The sequence below is a fragment of the Cydia fagiglandana genome, chromosome 7 (assembly GCF_963556715.1).
Source record: "Cydia fagiglandana chromosome 7, ilCydFagi1.1, whole genome shotgun sequence".
NCBI lineage: Eukaryota > Metazoa > Arthropoda > Insecta > Lepidoptera > Tortricidae > Cydia > Cydia fagiglandana.
In genome coordinates this window covers 14,178,504-14,199,864 of record NC_085938.1, presented here as the reverse complement: position 1 = coordinate 14,199,864, position 21,361 = coordinate 14,178,504, and the positions used below count along the sequence as shown (strand labels likewise).

The 21,361-nt window shown below is 39.0% G+C and overlaps 2 protein-coding genes across 2 annotated transcripts; one reads left to right on the top strand and one right to left on the bottom strand.

Annotated features, from left to right (window-relative positions):
- Positions 1-1,267: 1,267 nt before the first annotated feature.
- LOC134666330 (uncharacterized) lies at positions 1,268-2,516 on the bottom strand. Its single transcript, XM_063523477.1, has one exon. It carries the CDS (start codon positions 2,472-2,474, stop codon positions 1,356-1,358), a length of 1,119 nt encoding a protein of 372 aa, XP_063379547.1. The 5' UTR covers positions 2,475-2,516; the 3' UTR covers positions 1,268-1,355.
- Positions 2,517-4,584: 2,068 nt separating this feature from the next.
- On the top strand, positions 4,585-20,573 carry LOC134665992 (uncharacterized). The gene is made up of 9 exons (XM_063523057.1): positions 4,585-4,784; positions 5,007-5,171; positions 5,656-5,786; positions 7,296-7,381; positions 8,504-8,692; positions 12,290-12,526; positions 13,482-13,631; positions 17,569-17,716; positions 19,257-20,573. Exons 1-9 carry the CDS (start codon positions 4,666-4,668, stop codon positions 20,060-20,062), a joined length of 2,031 nt encoding a protein of 676 aa, XP_063379127.1. The 5' UTR covers positions 4,585-4,665; the 3' UTR covers positions 20,063-20,573.
- Positions 20,574-21,361: the final 788 nt, after the last annotated feature.

The window sequence follows — 21,361 nt, the reverse complement described above, 5'->3', positions numbered from 1 at the left end:
CCAGATGTGGCGCCCTTACTGTTTACTTAAGGTGGTCGGTAAGAATTTTTAATGGTCAGCTGCGGCTAAGCTGATGTATAGGTAGAAAATGTAGTTAATATGTATTATAAACTCATTTTAGTCTAAAACCCTACCCTCTGCTAGAAAATTGCCGCGCAAATTCTATACCAAACATCTCAGTTAAACAGTGGGCTTTGCAAGAGTGAATGGTAAGTTTGGTTTGGATATAGTACAGTCAGCAGCACAGCAGTACAGGTAGTAGTGGAAGAAACAACACACCAAAACTATCTCCTACCCTGGATTAATTTTAATTTCCAAAATAGTATTATCCCTACAGTCCACATATATTTTGGTTATTATGGAAACCACCAAAATGGTGCTATAAGGCAGTTGAAGTTTCCCTCAATGGGTACAGTCACCAGCAATAATATGTTACACAACGAAGGCCGCAAAAATATCTGATGCAATCTTATTTGTAGCACAATAAGAGTATGTCACATATTTTTGAGACCCTCCTTCTTCTTCCTGGCGTTATCCCGGCATTTTGCCACGGCTCATGGGAGCCTGGGGTCCGCTTGACAACTAATCCCATGATTTGACGTAGGCACTAGTTTTTACGAAAGCGACTGCCATCTGACCTTCCAACCCAGAGGGGAAACTATTGGGATTGGTCCGGTTTCCTCACAATGTTTCCCTTCACCGAAAAGCGATTGGCAATTATCAAATGATATTTCATACATGTTACGAGCCGGGGTTTGAACCGGCGACCTCTGGATTGAAAGTCGCACGCTCTTACCGCTAGGCCACCAGCGCTTCATCACTATATTTTCAGCGCGATATTTTTGAGGCTCTCTGTGTAACATATTATTGCAGGTGACTGTACAAACAAATTTATCACCCTGTATACCTAATACTCGTCTGTTGACCATACTGCCCTGCTAAGCCAAATAGCTCAATCTCATAAAAAAATTCATTGCTAACTTATACTTTAGTTTTTATAACTGGACGTAGTTTAGCGTAAAAGATCCATCCTCTAAAATTTGTCATTTAAATTAATGACTTATCCGTTTGACAGAAAGTTCAAAATTTACTAACAGATTTTTGTGGATTGGATCTTTTACCCTAAACTACGTCCAACTAAGAGTTCCATTTTCAAAATCATTTGTTTTTGAGATAGCAGTATTCGACTTAGGAGGGCAGCATAGGCATCTGTTAACCGAGAGAGATAGAAATGGGCAGTGTAGAAAATAATTCATTTAAGGTTTGTATAATTTCATAATTTTAATATTTTTAAAATCAACATAACTACAAGCCTCTAGCTACAAATTAAAATCAAAATTAAAACATACCTAATATCACAAAACATTTAAAAGTTTCATTTTAGTGTGAACACCTTTACAGCCGTCCAGGGTAACATTAAAATTCTTCATTATCTGCTCCATATTGGCCAAATTGTTATAACCCAATTCATCCTTTATGCATAATTTCAAATGCTCCGCAGTAAGTGGCTCAAATTTAATAAATTCTTTATAAGCATCTATGTCACTAAAAGCCTCTCTCAGCTCAAACTCAAAGAAAGCTGCGTTTGAATATTTCATAAAATTCTTTTCAATGTTATCATAATTGTAGATCAGAATAACTGTTATATTCTTCTTCAAATATTCACTTTTTTCAATCACATTTTTAATGTGCTCCTTGATATGCAAGTCATTCCATGATAAGTCATCAACAATCAATATGGAGGACTCGCAAAAGGACATACCCAATAACAAATCGTCTGGAAATATCTCCATGAAACTAGGCATTATGTAGTGATAAACATTTGTAAAATTCCACACTTCCTCAAACATTAGAGTGGTAGCATATGTCTTTCCAACTCCTGTACCACCATATAGAAATAATATCTTGGTACTTGCTTGAACATCCAATGATCTTGATAGTAATTCAATAGCCCTCTTTTGCCCGTACAGTCTTCTACTAAGTGTATCTTTCATTTTAGTTACATCTAATCCTTCACAACATGTAAACGTATTCACTTGATAAACAAACGCACATGCGAAGAGTACAAATAAAACTGAGAGTTTTATCAAAAGGCACGATCCTACTGTTTTCTTAGGCTGCATTATGATATGGTACTTCTTAACATTTTGGAAGCCATTTGCTTGACTGCCACAAACTGGGCTGATATTTTCTATAATAGGTTCTTGTTTAATTAAATTTGTAATAAAGATTATAGGAGAAGACGACCTTGAAACAGTTTTTCGTTCTTCAAGTTCACAATGTGAATCGTCCATATTCTTGATAGAATTGGAGCTTAAATCTATGTCCATTGGTTCATAACTTACGTCCAAATTTTGAGAATCCATCTGTAATCGAGTTCTTCTATGTGCCGTATTCTTATTGTTACTAAGTATTATAATACGTTTCAGATAACCATAATAACACAATATTGTTTTTAAAATTAAAATTGACATTAACCTGAGATAACTTGCTGTCAAAACTTTCAAAAACAACGGAATACTTGAGTTTATGGAAGTAGATACGGGTTTTTAAATTCACAGAGATAAAGATTTAATTTCGATATATAATAAAGATATAATATTTGTATGTACTTAATTTACAAGAAAAAGAAGATATATTATTTAATTACCACCATTTTATGCAGCAATGCATCAATAAATTATTATCTAGCGTTACAGTAGAAAACAATGACAAACTTTTTAAACGATCTGGCTGTCAGAACCACAGATAATGCTAGGTGCTACAACTTTATAGGTTACATCATCGTACATTTTCTTAAAACTAAAATTTCCACATTAATGGCGCTAGAAAAACATTTTGGTGTAGTCTTTTATATTTTTTTCTTTTTGGCCCATCCACTTCACAACGTGCGTAAGAATACAAAGGTCTACCACAAAACATGTCAATGATCACGTAGTAAAAAGTCATTACAAATATCTTGAAGGTCCAACGGATTATCGACTGTATCTCTATGAATAATAGATTACAAGTCAAATAGATAAAGTTTAGGCAGTGTTTTTTGAAGTTAAAACTTCCTTAGCGGCGCTATGCACTTTTTGTGACGGGGAAAAAAATTTACCCATCACAATAAGAAACCGTAAGACGGACACGTGACCTGATCAAAAAACTGTAACAATCAATCAATCAATCAATAATCAATGTAAATGCCATTGAATGAGTTTCCCTCTAATTGGTACTAATATAATTCGAGTACTATCAGTGATGTGCTTAGGGGTTTCAAGAAATGCGACGAAATAACGCTAGATGGCGTTAACCTCAATTATACATAGTGCGTCATTGAGTTTTCACTTCTGCCGGCACTCCCGGAGTGCAACCCGTTGTTTTTATTTATTATATTTTTGAACAGCTTATTGATAATGTGGGAATATCTATCAGTGAAGTCGCATATTCAACCCATGTGCTATGACATGACATATAAAGGGTGTCCCATAAGTGACACGTCACAGTGACACAGGAGGTAGACCAGGCCAAGAGGACCCAAACCAACTTAATATGACCCCAGTAAAAGTGGCACGGTTTTCGAGTTATTGCCAAATTAAGGTTTTTCATGAATTTTAACCGTTTTCCATCTCTTTCTTTTAAGCATTCGGCAAAAACTGAATAGGCGTTTTTTTTATTTCTGAATCCAGAATTTTTATGAGGCTTTCGAAAGATGATAATAATTCCTATTTTATTCGAGGAAGGTACATGTGTTATACCATTTTTGAATCTGCATAACATGCTCAATTTTTCGAGGTTATTTGCTTATTACTTTTCTAGTAATTATTTTTCATGACAGGTGGTCAAAGTCGAAATTGATGTTTCGCTGCGAATTTAATTCAAGATTAAACCAGTACTTTATTGTATTTTACATTGTTTATCGATAAAATACCTATTCTGTTATCTTAATTAACTATCCATGATGCCGTACACATGAAAAAAACTAACTTCTAGACCTTTCCGAGTGCACACTGGCACTAACAATGTTAAAAACGGTCAAAATTCACGAATAACCTTCATTTGGCAATAACTCGAAAACCGTGCCATTTTTACTGGGGTCATGTTAAGTTGGTTTGGGTCCTCTTGGCCTGGTCTATCTCCAGTGTCACTGTGACGTGTCACTTATGGGACACCCTGTATATACATGTTCGCCACCTTTGGTACATGTTTTGGGAAAAATGGAGTGACATGCATTGAAATCTTTCGAAGTGGCAATGTGCCTGAAATAAGTGAGTTTTACAGTTACTTAACAAGTGCTGATTGTTAACATGCACAAATGCCTTAGGGTGGTATTCCATCAGTCCAATATCTTGGTCCAATGTCATTGCGTCTCAATTTCTTCATTAAGTAAAAAGTCAGACAAAATACGAATTGGACAGGTGGAATACCCCCCTTAGCAGCATAATAGAAACGTCAAAAGACAAGCATCATGTTGGGTGTTAAATCTTACAAACAAACATATTCGAACATCATCAAATACGTTTTTCATAGATGGCGCTTTCGTCGGCCTACGTAACGGACGGTATTGAGCTTTTTAAAAGTACAACACCATCTACAATCTGTGGTCCTGCATTTTGGTTGACATGTCGTTGGGGTCATTGTGCTCATGCTCATGCCAAAACCAAAAGTAACGTTAATTTCGAAATGAACGACAAAAATGTTAGCCCACCAAATAATTCTGTATCTACTCCGCCGACCTATAAAAAAGTGCGAAATCCCTTTGATAGAGTGCTGATCGATAAATTACACAAGCCAATATGCAGGTGGGTGATCCAGTAATGTTATAAAAAAAAAACTTCGATGTAAACTGCGAGTCTGTTCGGAAAGAGAAGATACAATCCACCCCATACATTCCACGACTCATCCTTTCTAGCTAACGTTTAAACGTGCAACTTTTGCTTATTTTATATGCTGCATGTTCGCTAGCAGTAGGTCAGACATCCTTATGGTAAATATTCAGCAAAGGTTCGAAATATTTTTTACAGTCCTTCAATGTGTAAAATTTACAAGAAGGAACGGCGGGGGTCGTTCCGTTGGGACATAGACCAGGCATGTACGTTACAGCCGACGGACATAGTGGCATGCAGCAGCCAGTTCGAGCCTTCACCAGACCCCAACTTAGATCAAATAGCTGAGGAGGCTACAGAAATGTGAGTACTGTATTTCATGGTGTTAAAATTCCTCTTAAGATATTTATAGACCAAGGAGTTGTCAATTATGTGTGAATAAAAATTAAAAAAGTAGATTTTTTTATTTAATTTAATTTGTTGACTGTGGTATTCATGACGGGATGTCTTGGACACATTCAACCCTATATATTGGTGGGAAAATACAAACTACAGGGTCATGTGGAGTAAACAAGGGGAGGTCTTTGCCCAGCAGTGGGGTACTAAATTAGACTTATTTAAATTACATAGTTACATAGTACATCTACACTGTGGGCTTAGCACAGGAGTGTCTAGCTCGCAAGGTAGACTACCTGTCTTTTTCGAACAGTATTAACTAATAGCTTTGTGTAATCTAGCAGAGTGAAGAATGGATATGGAAATGCCTCTTCAGTGGCAAGGCAGACTAATGAAGGAAGTTAAAATAAGAGAAAAGGTGTAGTGGTTAAATATTTTATTCCGTTTTCAGATTCTTTTCGCAAGAAATGGTAATGCCAAGTCCAATGGAGACCTCAAAGAAGAAACCATTGCTTATGGCTCCTGCTGAAGGTGAGAAGCTGATTGAAAGTTTCAAAGACAGCACTGTGGTTATGAAAGATGGTAAGTAAATAAATAAATATTATAGGACATTTTTACAGAGATTAACTAAGCCCCACGGTAAGCTCAAGAAGGCTTGAGTTGTGGGTACTCCGACAATGATATTTGTAATTATATAAATATGTACTTAAATACATAGAAAACAACCATGACTCAGGAACAAATATCTCTGTCATCATACAATAAATGGCCCTACTGGGATTCGAACCAGGGACCGGCTTCTATCGGCGCCATAGGCAGGGTCACTTCCCACTAGGTAAGTAGGTCATTACTCCCCTTTAAAATAAAATAAATAAATAAATATTTGGGGACAATCTTGCACATATCAACCTAGCCCCAAACTAAGCAAAGCTTGTACTATGGGTACTTACTAGGCGATGATATACCTACCTACCTATTATGAATATCAGTAGGTAGGCCCACAACTTAAAGCATTTAATAACCGGAGTCGCCTTTAAGAGCTTACCGCTCTGCAGAAAACCTTGCACAATTGTGCAAACTTTTGTATGGACTGACTATGACATGGCTATTTATACGTTACAGTACAAAATCATGTACAACAAAAAGTCATGCATACATTTGACGTGCCCCTCCCCCGCAAAAATCGGCACGCGCCCACCGAGGGTTTATTTATTTCTGTGTTTATAATATTTATATATTATAAATGTACAGAACCCTCGGTGGGCGCGTCCGACTCGCACTTGTCCGGTTTTTTTTAATTAGGTAATCCAACAGACCTGGATGGCTACACTCTAACTAGTCTGTCTCTTACATTATTTTAGTAATCCTTGGGGTTTTCTTAGTATGCATTCGAACCTATGGAATAATATTAATTTCAATAAATTGCTCTGATAATTAGCTTAAGATAATATATTATTATGTAAAACGTTCATAAGTGCTTGTTACTAGGCCTACATGAATAAAGTATTTTTGACTTTGACTTTGAATATGTAGATATAATAATTAGTTTACTACACTTTGCTAAACAAAGTCCCCCGCCGCGTCTGTCTGTTTGTGTGTATGTTTCTTCACGAACTCTAAACTACTGAACGGATTTTAATGCCGTTTTCACCTATCAATAGAGTGATTACTGAGGAAGGTAAAGCTAAAGAGTATATAAGATAGTAGGTATATAATTTGTTAAGGATTTGTGTTACCCGTGCGAAACCGGGGCGGGTCACTAGTAAGCTAATATTTTGAGGAAACGGTTTCCTGGAAACCTGCATAAATCCAAGAGGATATATTCTATCCCCCTTATTCATAAACGCGCTACAAACCTCAATTAGTTAATAATCGTTTTTCTTTATCTGTCATTCTGACCTATGTATTTGTAAGAAAGGGAGAAAGCATAATTTAACTAAATCAGGTCCGTAAAGTTTTATAACTAAGGGGGTATGTATGCAGTTTAAGGCGCCCGTTCATTCATGGAAGGAACAGAAGGAAGGCCTGTTTACAGCATGCAATGATTAATTATGTTTACTGCAATGAAAAAGCTAGCACTTGCTTTACCAGTTTCAGCTCAGACCACCCTCAGTTTACCTCCGGAACTACCTCCAGAGTTAGAGAAAATGTTAGCTCCATACTTCACATTTGATCAGGTAATACATACAGATGTAGTGCATAATAGTTTTCCATCGTATTTTCTCGGAAACGTTCGTATTTGTCATGCTATTTCAGTCAACCTTAGTACTTTTTGTACCGAGACTGACTGAAAAAGCATAACACGATCGTATGTTTCCGTGAAAATACGAAAATAATTATGCACTATAGTTCGTTTTTTTAGCATTAGAAAGAACTTCGCAGAAGTAAGCTTGTGGTTCCAAATCCGGCACTTTTAGCGGTAATAATTTGAAGTAAATTATATGTACTGACCATGCTACATTAGATAATTCAATAATTATTAACAATTAAAGAGCCTGATAAAAACTGTATGCTTGCTTCTGTGGAGTTCTTTCTAATGCTAAAAAAACGAACTATACATCTGTACATCACTAAGGTTTTGAACTTTACTATGATCCCTTAAATTTATTAAGTATATGAAAACCTTTGCAAGGGTCACTTGTAAAGATCTTTAACCTGTTAAATATTTTGTAAGTAGATAATACCTATTATTTTTTACCAAGTTTAAGTTTAGTATCAGAAAAGAGCGCTGGTGGCCTAGCGGTAAGAGCGTGCGGCTTGCAATCCGGAGGTCGCAGGTTCAAACCCCGGCTCGTACGAATGAGTTTTTCGGAACTTATGTACGAAATATCATTTTATATTTACCAGTCGCTTTTCGATGAAGGAAAACATCGTGAGGAAACCTGCATACATCTGCGAAGAAATTCAAAGGTGTATGTGAAGTCCCCAATCCGCATTGGGCTAGCGTGGGGACTATAGCCCAAGCCCTCTCGCGCTCGAGAGGAGGCCTGTGCCCAGCAGTGGGACGTATATAGGCTGAGATGATGATGATGATGATGATCAGAAAACAGTGGACTATTTCGCGCCTTTATTTCAATTCCATAATAGTACAATTTTGATTTCCTCGGGTGACAAGCAAAAGTCACTAAGTACTATCAAAAAATTAAAGTAACAATGCACTTTATTACACTTGTAACACGGTTTATTGTCCAATAATTTCAATGGTGTTAGTTAGTGACTTTTGCTTGTCACCCGACGATTTGTTTCTTCTATAAACGTTTGTCTTCGCTAGGCCCTCAGTTTTTATCTCGGCATAACAGGGCCAAGACATGTTCGGCGAGTACGAAATCACTGCAAACGGCTCGCTACGTCGCAAGTTGTTCTTCGAGCATAGCGACACCGAGCACCATAGCGAGTGCGATTCGGAGCAGACGGATGACGAGCATCATGACGCTCGGCCGCCGTCGAGCTTCGAGGCGCACGATCCGGTCACTTTCAGCCCTGACTTGGTGAGTGAGAGGGAGAAACTTGTGGCACTGGCGCCACATAGCGAGTGCGATTCGGAGCAAACGGATGACGAGCATCATGACGCGAGGCCGTCTTCGAGCTTCGAGGCGCACGACCCGGTCACGTTCAGCCCGGACTTGGTGAGTGAGAGGGAGAAACTTGTGGCACTAGCGCCACATAGCGAGTGCGATTCGGAGCAAACGGATGACGAGCATCATGACGCGAGGCCCCCTTCGAACTTCGAGGCGCACGATCCAGTCACGTTCAGCCCTGACTTGGTGAGTGAGAGGGAGAAACTTGTGGCACTGGCGCCACATAGCGAGTGCGATTCGGAGCAAACGGATGACGAGCATCATGACGCGAGGCCGCCTTCGAGCTTCGAGGCGCACGACCCGGTCAGGTACAGCCCGGACTTGGTGAGTAAGATGGTGCTTTTTTTCTAGAGAGAGCGTGAGAGAAAATGACAGACGGATGACAACCACGACTGGCTAGTGCGATTCTGAGCAAACGGATGACGAGCATCATGTCGCGAGGCCGCCTTCGAGCTTCGAGGCGCACGATCCGGTCACGTTCAGCCCTGACTTGATAATTGAAAGGGTTCTATTCTATTGTTCGAGAGAGAGCGAGAGAGAAAATGATAGACTTGCTGCCTCTGTCTGTTCTAGAAATGTAGAGGGTGATCGAAACTACTGTAGCGGCTTTCTTTATAAACCTCTTGAACGCTACGCTAACGCATATCATGTGCGGCGCGTCATAATGAACTTTGTCGGAACGTACTAAGGTTGATATTTGGCTGTAGTCGCGTCTGTCTTGGCGGTCGAAAGGGTTAAGGCCGTAGTTGCGTAATGTTTGCTATGGTAGCTAGTGGCGTAGCTAGAGAATATGGCGCCCGGGGCAGGCACCAAATTTGCGCCCCCCCCCCCCACCCCTGAACCAACGAAACCAAACCAAACGAAATGAACCAACGAAAGGGTTACTTTTTTACTTATTAAAGTTTAGGTATTTTTAAATTAGACAAATAAGTGTTTTTAGTAGGTAATGTAGGTATAGGTACATCGGTGGCTAACAAGCTTACGACGTCTATACACTTCAGGCACTAGGGGTGTTACATGCGCGTTGCCGAACATTTTAAAACTTATACAGTTCTTTTTTGGAGATCTCCTTAGACTTAATGGTTCAATATCGCTTGTGAGTTTGGGATCGTAGACTATTCATAGGTACAGCGCGCCTTTGGACTGATTTGAAGGATCCAAGGTAGCATCCAGGTGCTCCTGCCCAAAGGTGACAGCAGTATATAGGATCAGTACTCAATATATAGGATCGTCTATCCCAGAGTAATGTATCGCCTCCCTTTATTGAGCACACCGAGTTTTTTTGGATACGAGCGCAGCCTACCCAGCAAGGTGGCTACGAAATTATTGGACGTCACTGATGAAGATGTCAACACCGAGGCTCCCAATACTACATGGGAATTGTTGTGCCTTGAAAAATGAGGTTTTCTTAGCGGTAAACGCGCAAAATTGAACCTTGGTGGGATTTCATTGGACTAAATTGTCCCGATTCCACACAGAAACTCTGAATAGAATGCTCTCAATACCTGACACAAGTTTTTCACGACATTCCAGTATTACAGAACGAGCGATGTTGGCACGGCATGTGTTATACAGGATGGTACAAAGTGTGTTGGGAAAAAAAGACAAACTTTTCAGCATGTCAAGCTTAGATGTTGCCCTTACCTCAATAAATAAACATTACAAGCGATTTCAAGGACTTTTGGTTATTTTAGAAACTGCTAGACCCTAAGTTTTTTTAAAAGGTAAAAAAAGTGATACTCAATAGTCATAATTTGTCAGTCGCCGGTCAAAGGAACTTAGGTAGGAATTAGTAATTCATTAAAAAAAATCTACTTTTGTTATTTCTACTATTATTTTATGGGGTCACTTCCCCATCGCTATTTCATGTAATCAGTAATGAGCGGACGACGGATGCAATATACGTTTTATTACGAAGCATTACGTATATCGTTTGACAGGATTTTGACGTAGGTATATTGCATCCGTCGTCCGCCCATTTGTTATCAGTGCAAATACCACGAACAATTATTAGAAGGAATAAAAAAGCAAAGTAAAGCTTCACCCTGGAATTTCTTAACAAAAGTTAAACTCGAAAACTACGAAAAGCTACCTAACATACATATACATGGGGTGTAAAAAAATTTTTTGGTCGTCAAGGTTTGGTATACCACCCTGTATGCAGGGCGGCTACAAAATAACTGCATTTCCGTATACTGAGCAATTTCTAGAGACCAACCCAATAGTCACAAAAAAAAAATTTTGGCTGTTTCCTACATTTTGGCTGGTCCATTTTCTATGGGAGGTTTATTGCCCATTTTGGCGCCCCCCCCTTGGACGGCGCCCGGGGCACGTGCCCCCGCCAACCCCCCCCTAGTTACGCCTCTGATGGTAGCTGTCTGTTTGCTATGTAGACAGGCTCGTATAGTTTGGAGGTGTATGTCAGCTGTCACATTGCATGCATTCCGTAAAAATAACGGGACATAGCGTCGGCTTGAGTCGCAAACCTCGGAACTCCTCCGGAGGAGTTACGAGGTTTACGACTTTAAATATTGTTGTCCAAGGTAGCAATTGGTCCTGGGTTCGAATCCCAGTAAGGGCATTTATTTGTATGATGATACAGATATTTGTTCCCGAGTCATGGGTGTTTTCTATGTTTTTAAGTATTTGTATATTATATATATCGTTGTATGAGTACCCACAACACAAGCCTTCTTGAGCTTACTGTGGGACTTAGTCAATCTGTGTAAGAATGTCTTATAATATTTATTTATTTATTTATTTATTTAATTACTAATTTCCATGAAATGGACTTACGAGGTTTGCGACTTAAGCCGACGATAGATAACTAGATATGTGACAGCTGACATGCTTCTGATAGCGATGAGAGTATTTATAACAGCGATACATGCAAAATTATAAAATTAAAACAGTATGTAGTCATAATAAGCTATTAGGTACAAACTACCGTGTGTCATGTGATTTATTATATTATGGGTATAAAATACGTGTAAATCAAAACAATAATAACAGAACAACTAGACAAGGCATGCCATAACTCACCATCTTTTACGTAAATAATAAAACTGCTGTTTTAAATCAACATCTTTAATTACCTACCGTAATACCATGAGTTACATGTGATTGTGTGGGTTTAGATACTTTTTAAAGTTCCGTACCCAAAGGGTAAAAACGGGACTGTTACTAAGACTCCACCGTTCGTCTGTCTGTCTGGACTCGCCCACCGAGGGTTCCGTACTTAAAGTACGGTACGTACTCGGAACAATAAATACTAAAAATTTTAGTATTTATTGTTATAGCGGCAACAGAAATACATCATCTGTGAAAATTTCAACTGGCTAGTCTATTACGGTTCATGAGATACAGTCTGGTGACAGACAGACGGACAGTGGAGTCTTAGTAATAGGGTCCCGTTTTTACCCTATGGGTACTGAACCCTAAAAAGACTGAATCCTACACAGTTAATTTCTTAAACAGTATAAAAATGTTGTTTCTTTCTCTTTTCAGTACAACGATTTCGTAAAGAAAGGCATGAAGCGAACATTCGGCACGCCTCTAAGAACGGGTCCATCGCACTGCAAGCTACGCAACAAGATCCTGGACGTGGTAGACTTTGGAGACCACTGTTTGAGCCCTATACAGTTCAACACCCCACCGAAGAGGCTCGACCAACAGTCGTCAACATCCTCGTTTGCGTCGGCTTCTATTTCACCGGTCACTAAAGTCACTTCTAGCGATGAAGAGGTAAATATTAAGTATACTACACCCATTGACTTAGATATCTAAGGACTGGCTTTACGGGCAATAATAATGAGGCATGATAGGGGCCAGTACAGCGGTGTGACACCGCTACAACGCGATTGGATGATGAGTTCGCATTACGCGCGCTGTTGCTCGTAACTAGTTGCGTTAGAGTGCACGATTGGCTGGAATTCGTGAGTAACACCGCTGAACTAGTACTGTTTTTAGTGCCCGTATATAAGGGCCGTCCTTAGATATTATACGTCAATGACTACACCTGTATGTGCCTTGTTGATCAGTTGAATAGCCCACAAAAACATCTACATTGTGATAACGATCCAATCATTTCGTGCAGATTTGGCTAATGCGAACCGCTCGCGCATTATGCGGTAGCAATTAGTGTACAGTCCTTCCGTACGCTGCTCAAATAGCTTCCAAGATATTTGAGCAGCGTACCATCGCCCACACTGTTAACTGTCCATCGGTGGACATTATGCCTTTTGTAATAAGGTCCACCGATGGACAGTTAAGAGTGTTGCTGGTACACTGAAGACGCCCGCATATATTTGCATTTGTGTCAAATTAACGCCCCGCTGCAAGCCCCACTGCAAGCCCCACTCGAGCGTCCATTCAGCTTGCACCCTCCGGATCTCGGCCACGGAACATATAATATACTTGTCATCTCAGCCGAAATACGTACACTGTCTACATATACTCTACTACTAGGCTATATTATATTCGTACCTACATCCAATGTCCGGCGACTGTGGCGCCGGCAGCGTCCAGCGCGCGTTTTGGACCGAGGCATTGGTGATATTTTTACAATCGCGAATCGCACGTTACTGGCGCATTCACCAGATCTGGATGTACTTACGTTTTTGGGCGAACCGATCCGTTTATGATCTTTACATATGTCGTTTATCATAAATTTTATTTTAATCGCATTTGTATTTTACAGAAAAACAACTTCACCTCGCCCGAATCCGAGGCCATGGCGACATGTCTGGACTGCATCGCCTCCGACTCGGATCCTGACAGCGGCAAAAAACGCCAATGTTACTGCAAGTCCACGCCCAATATCAGTTTAAAACGTAGCGCTTCGTTGAAGGTCAGTTTATTAATATTTTCTACTTCAGCAGCCTTAGCACGAGTGCGTTGCAACAATATTTCACAAGAGAGATTGACTAGCTTTATGTTTCTAATAGGGAGTATTACTGCAATGTTCTGCCACCAAAGTGCAGCACTAATTTGCTTAGTAAACCATAGAGCAACTTATAATACTAGGCCTTAAATAGTACATTATTGTCGAGGCTCGGAAGTAGCTACTTGCAGGCTGAGGATTCGTTTTAAACGGACGACCTTGGGAGTCCGTTTAATTGAATCCGAAGCCAGCAAGTAGCCTTCCAGCCGAGTCATATATAGTGCTTTTCTCAAAAATGGTGCAATAAATATAAATATCATAGAAATATTTTACAAAAGCAACGTTCTTACGTATATATTATCACAGAAAAAAACCCTTGCCGCCTTTGGGGTCATCCATTAATTACGTCACACGAATTTCTAGGTTTTTTGACCCCTCCCCCCTCCTTGTCACACTTGGTCACATTTGGCAAACCCCCTCCCCCCTAGTGTGACGTTACATTTTTTCTACGAAATCGCCAAATCGAATTAAGTAAGTACCCCTAAGTATTATTAATATTTTATCAAAATATTTTTGACTATATAAATATTAGTAATTTTATAACCTAAACCTGCTTAGGAAAGAAAATTAAACGAATAAAAACGATTATTGTTTTAAAAACTTGTTATTTAAATGTACAGCGAATAAAATAATTTAAATAAATTTTCGGTTACTGATGAAGTTAAAGTGACGTCACAAAGTTTGTGGCTCCCCCTCCCCCATGTCACAATATGTCACATTTTCTTGACCCCCTCCCTCCGCCTAAACGTGTGATGTAATTAATGGATGACCCCTTTTTATTTTTTTTTATAAAAAATAGAAGTGGTTTTTTCTGCCGAAAATACGCCAACCTATCTGAGACAGCTAAATAGTCGCGGTACTAATCATCTGTTCGGCTGTTTAATGGGCTTGTGCCTTTATTTGATATGGCCATTTCAACTTTTATAAAGTTTGGAATTCGACAAATAATGGAATTTGTATGCAACATTGCAGTCCCAAAATCGAGACTGCAATGTTTTTAACTTTTTAATTTTTGACTGACCATAAACTACGCGCTTCGCGACCTATTTTTTAGACGGCAAAGTCGACTATGCCGTCCGTTTTTGAGAAGTTTTCACTATGAGATTGATGCACCAAGGCGGTTTGTTTACAAGTGGCCTAACGCGAAACGTGAAAATCGAAATTTCTTTATCTGCCTCTCTATCGAATTAGCAAGAGTGATAGAAAAGCAGAAACCGAACTTTCGATTGTCGTATTTCACGGTAGGCCATGTGATTGACCTAGTGACGCATGATGTATCATTGATGATGTCAATGAGGTTTGTTTACTGTATGTGCTAGTGGTGCCACCTACGCAGAGCTTTGCCTAATATTTCCTTTTAATGCAGTTAGAAAAAGGCGGGTAATTTCTCTTGCTGTGAGGTACTGTCGCAACACACTCTTTCTAAGGCTACACTCAGTCCATTAAAAACAGATAAGTAGATTTTATGCGAGAAAACAGTAGGTAACTAACACATTTTATTCACTTCGCTCAGTGAGAAGGCTACTTTTTAACATTATATGTATAGAACCAGGTCTAATACCACTTAACTTCTTTTATTCTGCATTTATATGTCTATTTTTTCCGCTCCGACTTCTCTAAATTGATAAGTTGTAAATGCGATACGATCAATGAAGTTTATATTATACAATATTTACCATGCTTAGGGTGGTATTCCATCTCTCCAATTTCTTTGTCCAATGTCACATCACAGAATAAATAATAGTAGTACAGAAGACTCACTCTCTAACAAAACGCGTTTGTCACGATCAGCACAGATATGGCCGCTAGGTGGCGACAGCGCCACGCGCAGCTTATGGCAAACCCCAAAATTGGGGTCGAACGGATGGACTTTTAGCCACCTGTAGCAAAGCGACGAAATCGCGGAGTGAGCCACGCCTGCCAATGTTGCGTCTCACATTTTGCTTAATGTGATAGTGTGACGCATAGGGTTGCAAATAGAAAAAAAAACCGAATGTTTTTTTTTTCAAATTTATGAAAAAAAACATGAAAAAAAACCTGGCACCATGGTTTTTTTTCTAAATTAGGTTTTTTTTCAGATGAACAAAAATATACTCAATAGTAACAACGTACATTTTAATTCCATAACGTTCAGTATACAAACAATTTTTTGGAATTCCTGAATTCCCCGATGCGGCGACGAGAGGCGTTGGTGTTGCCAACAGTAAATTGCGATAACTACCACTACAGATTTCATTTATGTTGTTATTAATCAAAGTTGTTAAATTAAATTGGTTTAATGGTTAACATAAAGTCTAAAACAAGTAAAACAACCGTATAAAAGTATTAACTGCCTTGAAAATTTTGAGTTTTCATGCCTTTGAAAAAAAACGTACTCCAGAAAAAAACGGTTTTTTCTTCACGGTTTTTTTCATGTTTTTTTTCAAGTCAGAAAAAAAACCGTTTTTTTACAACCCTAGTGACGCAATGACATTGCACAGGAACCCTAAACAAGAACTCTCAACAATCTGAAACTATTCCTCTTGCATTTTGCACAAATAAATACCCCAGAAGGTGGACTGACGACCTGGTAAAGGTCGCAGGAGTCCGCTGAATACGGGTGGCGCAAACCGGTCATTGTGGCACTCTTTGGGGGAGGCCTATGGCCAGCCAGGGGTGCAAAACTCCTGACTTCGGCTTCTTCCTTGCCGGCGTCTATATTTCCGTGTTCTTATAACCCGACAACCTTGAAGTCAAGAGTGAACAGGCACCTTCTGGGTGAGCTCGCCCCATCGTAGGCTACGTCTACGCCTCGGCTAGTCTGTGGCCATGAGTATGAGTAATAATAAAAAAAAACTCAGCTCCGCTCGGCTCAGCATTGCTTTGAGCAATTATTAGGGTTGACACAACTTGACGTCCCATTGCGTGCACGACCACAGTTAAGATAATGGTTTGAATTTTGACAACCCTAAATAGTGAATAGAATCAGGCGTTACTTTGCGGAAATCCATATGAATTAAAACCAAAATATTACTTTGCTAATCCGCGTAAAAAATAACTTGCTAGTCAATCAGTGCTAACCCGTTATACTTACTTGCGTATTTTTTTCATGCAATTAATGTTCCCACCCTTCCACCGCAAAAATAAACCCGTAAATAGCCGAAATTATTTAGGGTTTTTTATTCAACCCTAAATAGCCGAAAGGGATGGTGCCATATATTAGAAAGGGACAGCATGATTCGACCCTGAACTGCTGTCAAACTTCGGTTTTGTAGGAAGTTTCCTTTCTGTACGGCAGTACTATTATTTATTCTTTGGTCTAGCAGTGGACGTCCTCTGACTGATATGATGATGACGATGAACAATATGAATGTTGGTTATAAAGGATTCGCCGCCGCGGAGGAAGCATTCCTTGAGTGAGACACAACATTTGACAAAGAAATTGCACTATTAAAGGACTAAGGGCTCATTTAGACGATATGCGAGCACTCGCATGCAAGTTTCATTACATTGCGGGTTTTGATCGGTCGGTTGAATTGGACGTAACGTAACCAACAGCCCGCAATGTAATTAAAATCGCATGCAAGTTCGCGCGCCGTCTAAATCAGCCCTAACGGTGCGAGCAGCGTAGCGTAGCGCGAGTGACTCAAAACAAGTGAGTCTAACCCTTTAGTCCGTAGCGGCAACATACTTGCCATCATACTTAAAACAAAAACGCATCTCTACTATAAGAATTGCGGTTCTAAATCGAATGACTATGGAGTGTCAAATGGTTAAAGGGCTAAACTGTGCTTGAGAGGAGGCCTGTGCCCAGCAGTGGGACGTATATAGGCTAAATTATTATTATATTATTATTATTATAAAGGATTCGCCGCCGCGGAGGAAGCATTCCTTCTCGTTCGCGGGCAAGCGGAGTCTGAGTCTGTCGAGCTTGCATCGCAGTCGGTCGGTGCAGAAGCTCGACTTCAGTATGAACATGAGTGTGGACGGCTCGCTGCATGACCGTTCGCAAGGTATGTACACTTATTTAACACATTCAGTGCCGAAAACCCGACTATCGGGTATTTTATGATTTCGTTCCCAGGCCGGACGACCCGATAGTCGGGATCGTGGTACTACGGTTTTATAAAGACTGTATCGTTAAGTATAGGGACAGATTAAACGGTCTAACTGTTGGCATGTGTATTATTTTGTATTACTATGTTCTAAGAGTTTGATCTGGGGGTATTTTAAAGCTATATCTGATTTAAGAAGGTTTGACATTTTTTTATTTTAGGGACTTTATGATGCTTTTAATACCGTATAGCAAATACAGTCCGGACAAGCCTATCGAGCTGGATTTGGGACTATTTCACCAACTCTTTGGTACGATTTAAAGTAACAACAGGTTAATATGCTGCCAAAACATGTTATCTAAATGCACTCTTCATGACTGTTCAATTGAGCAGCTGCGGAATAAATGTGGTGAATTTTTATTTTTACATAAAAACGATTTTTCACCGTACGTTTTGGAATCCCTTCAATTTCTGATGCAAGCGTAATGACAGAGACCGCTAGAAGAATAAACTTAAAACCAAAGCCTAACGGACATTCATGGCGTTGATCCATCGCTAGAGCGGGTCGATAGAAAAGCTCCATGATAGTTAAATTAGATGTCAAAGTCATAGTTGTCGTAAGTAGCATGCATATTCTCTAAAAGGCCACCATGCACAGACCCTAAACTTTTTTTTTAACGAAAAGAAATGCTTAGACTATGTCCAGATGTCCGCTATACGAATCATGTGTAATTGCTGTTTACATAATACGATTTTTTTTGGTGTGATATTGTCTTGTTCGCAAACCGCAATTTTTCTTCTAGTATTTGTCCGCACTCGCTATTGTTACTCGAGAGGATTGGGTAAAATTCGTCCAAACCATATGCTTTGTGTCGAGCTCCCAGGACGAAATATGTACCTTATTAAAGCACTAATTGAACACATGTGTAGTTTTGAAATAAACATATTACCAAATAAATATCAAATACCAAAAAAAAAAACGGCTAGGTAAAGTTGTCCCTATAATTAACGATACAGTCTTTATGACGAAATTGTTGTGGCCTGGCGCGGACGTCTTGTTTGGCTGGGTAGCAACGAATGTGTCAACTTGTCATAGTTTTAGTGAAAATTCTTTTTAATCGATATTTTTTTACAACTTTGGAAATAACTCGTATCTTGTACGGTCAGCCATAACAAAATTATGTAGTATAACTAGGTACGGAGAGCTGAGAAATTGCATGAAGAAATTATGAATGAATTCATTAATAAAATCGTCATGCACTTTTCGGGGGATGGTACATGGGATACTAGATTTAAGAGGTAAAATTTCGTTCTGTACTGGGCATAGATGGCTATTGTTAAAAATTAAATTTTCGTGTCACAGTAATATTCCTAAGCTAAAAAAATATCAGATTACACTGCTGAACTTACAAATTGGATTAAAAACATGTTTTAGTGTATTTTTAGAAGAAATGAATCCTTTGCTACGTGCGTTTATTACACCTCGCATTATTTTCAGCGCATTGTGAATCGACCCCATCACCAAGCGGACACGATTCGTGGTCATTAGTCGGAGACGCCAGCGTCAGCCATTTAGAGAAAGAATCTCAAGAACACAGCATCACTAAAAGGCCTGCCAAGAAGTATTGCGTTGAAACTATGGACAATACGCCAATTAAAGGAAAAACGGAAAACAGCGGGCGACATGAAATTAGCAAAATTCGGGCGCCATTGAGCATGACTCCAATGGATATGTCCCTAGATAACAGCTTAGATACCTCAGATAACGCCCTCAGCATGGAGGACAAGAAGATAGACTTCAACAACATTGATCTCAAATTTTTGACTGAAAATATTACTAAGTACGATTACACTGCCACAGACGTCACTAAAAACGCGACTGAGGCGTCCTCTAGCTTTAAGAAACTCGATAGTGGAATTAACGAGAACACGTTCTATACGAACGCTTCTAGTTACTACGAAAGTGCCATAAAACCCTCAGAGTTAACTATTACTAATACTAATACGTCGGCTTTGAAAGAGATCTCTAATGTACACTGGGCGAGAGTGGACAGCGGGTTCAAAGATGAGACGTCCTCAGACAATACTCAGTTTTATACAGAGAAATCTAAAGGATTTCGCTTCACTGAGGCTAAGTTAGAAAAAGAGAATGTAATGACTGGAAACTTCAGCGGGTTTCTGAACCAACCTTCAAACAAAGGTGAGGTTATGTCAATGTCTGACTTATTCCCAGACGACATGACTTTCACCTGTAACTTCTCTTCTACCCCTTCCAAAAGCAAACCCAACACTCTCAACAGCTAAAGTTTTATTGAGAATTAGAGAGAGTAAAATTGAGTTTAAATTTATATTGAGTTATTTTGAGTTATGCATATTTATATGTATAAAAAAATAAGTAAATGACAAAGCGTAGAACAAATGAAATAAAAATGTAATTAATTCAAAGCATTATCTTGATATCTCATTAAAATACGCAAATATTAGTTTTCTCTTTCTAATTCTGAATAATACTGTAGTGGCAATTTTTTTGAGCTTTTTAAGAAAACTTATTTTTTAGGCGTTTACGTGAATTCTAGATATTTTTTGACGTAGAATAATTATTAATGTTTTTATTGGATTATGTCTGATTTTATAAGCTTAATGTAACGCTAATTGCCAGGCCTTATAATATGAACTCGGCCGTCGGGTTGACGGTAATGAGAGGGTTAGCAGATAATAATTATGCATGAAATTTGTATTTTGTAGTTTTGATGATTGTTTACTTGAGTCAAGTAAAAAATTTAATAAAGTTTTAAAGACTGAAACTAGTGAAAAATCTAAAGTTTTTCTTTATTACTCATGTTACTATGTTATTAAAATTTATAACCTAAGCTAAAGTGTTATTTTATAGAACTTGCTAACTATTTAAACAAAAGTCACTAGTAAATTCATCATTCATAAACAATTCAATATGGCGGTTTGTTTACACAGGTGACATAGTTAGCAAGTTCCATAGAATGACGCTTTAAAGTGATATATTGGAGCTGCGGGTCACATATGGTGGTGAAACAGCTTGTAAATGCTGGGCAATGTAGTGGAGATATTATGCCGTAGTTAATCTACTCATTAAAGTAGCATTTTCCTGAACACATGACCAACTATTTCGGTCAATCATGGGTCAATCACCTTTGTTTTTGAAGCAACTAAGTTTGAATTTAGTTGAACATGAACACCAGCTGAACCAGCTCATCAAATTTCATGAGCACATTTACAGAAAGACCAATCTAATTTGAACGTTAAATCGGAATGCTAAAGTTAAAATTCAATTGGCGCGTAAGTGGTCGATTAATCGTAATATGTCTGGAAAAGAAAAGGGTTAATTGTTGCACGAAATGCAGTTGGTTATTTATTTATTCCTGAAACTAACACATAACAGCCAGGCTATAGGTAGGTATGCACATTCTCTGCTCCTGCGGACCACTAATGTCCAAAAGAAGTACCTACCTTGGGCGACATATACTGGAACCCTATGAGGTACAGAGCATTACGGCCCAAAGAATCTGGAATTTCCTGGATTCAACGGGCATTAGTAGTGAACTTTAAAGGGCCGTCACAATAAATCAC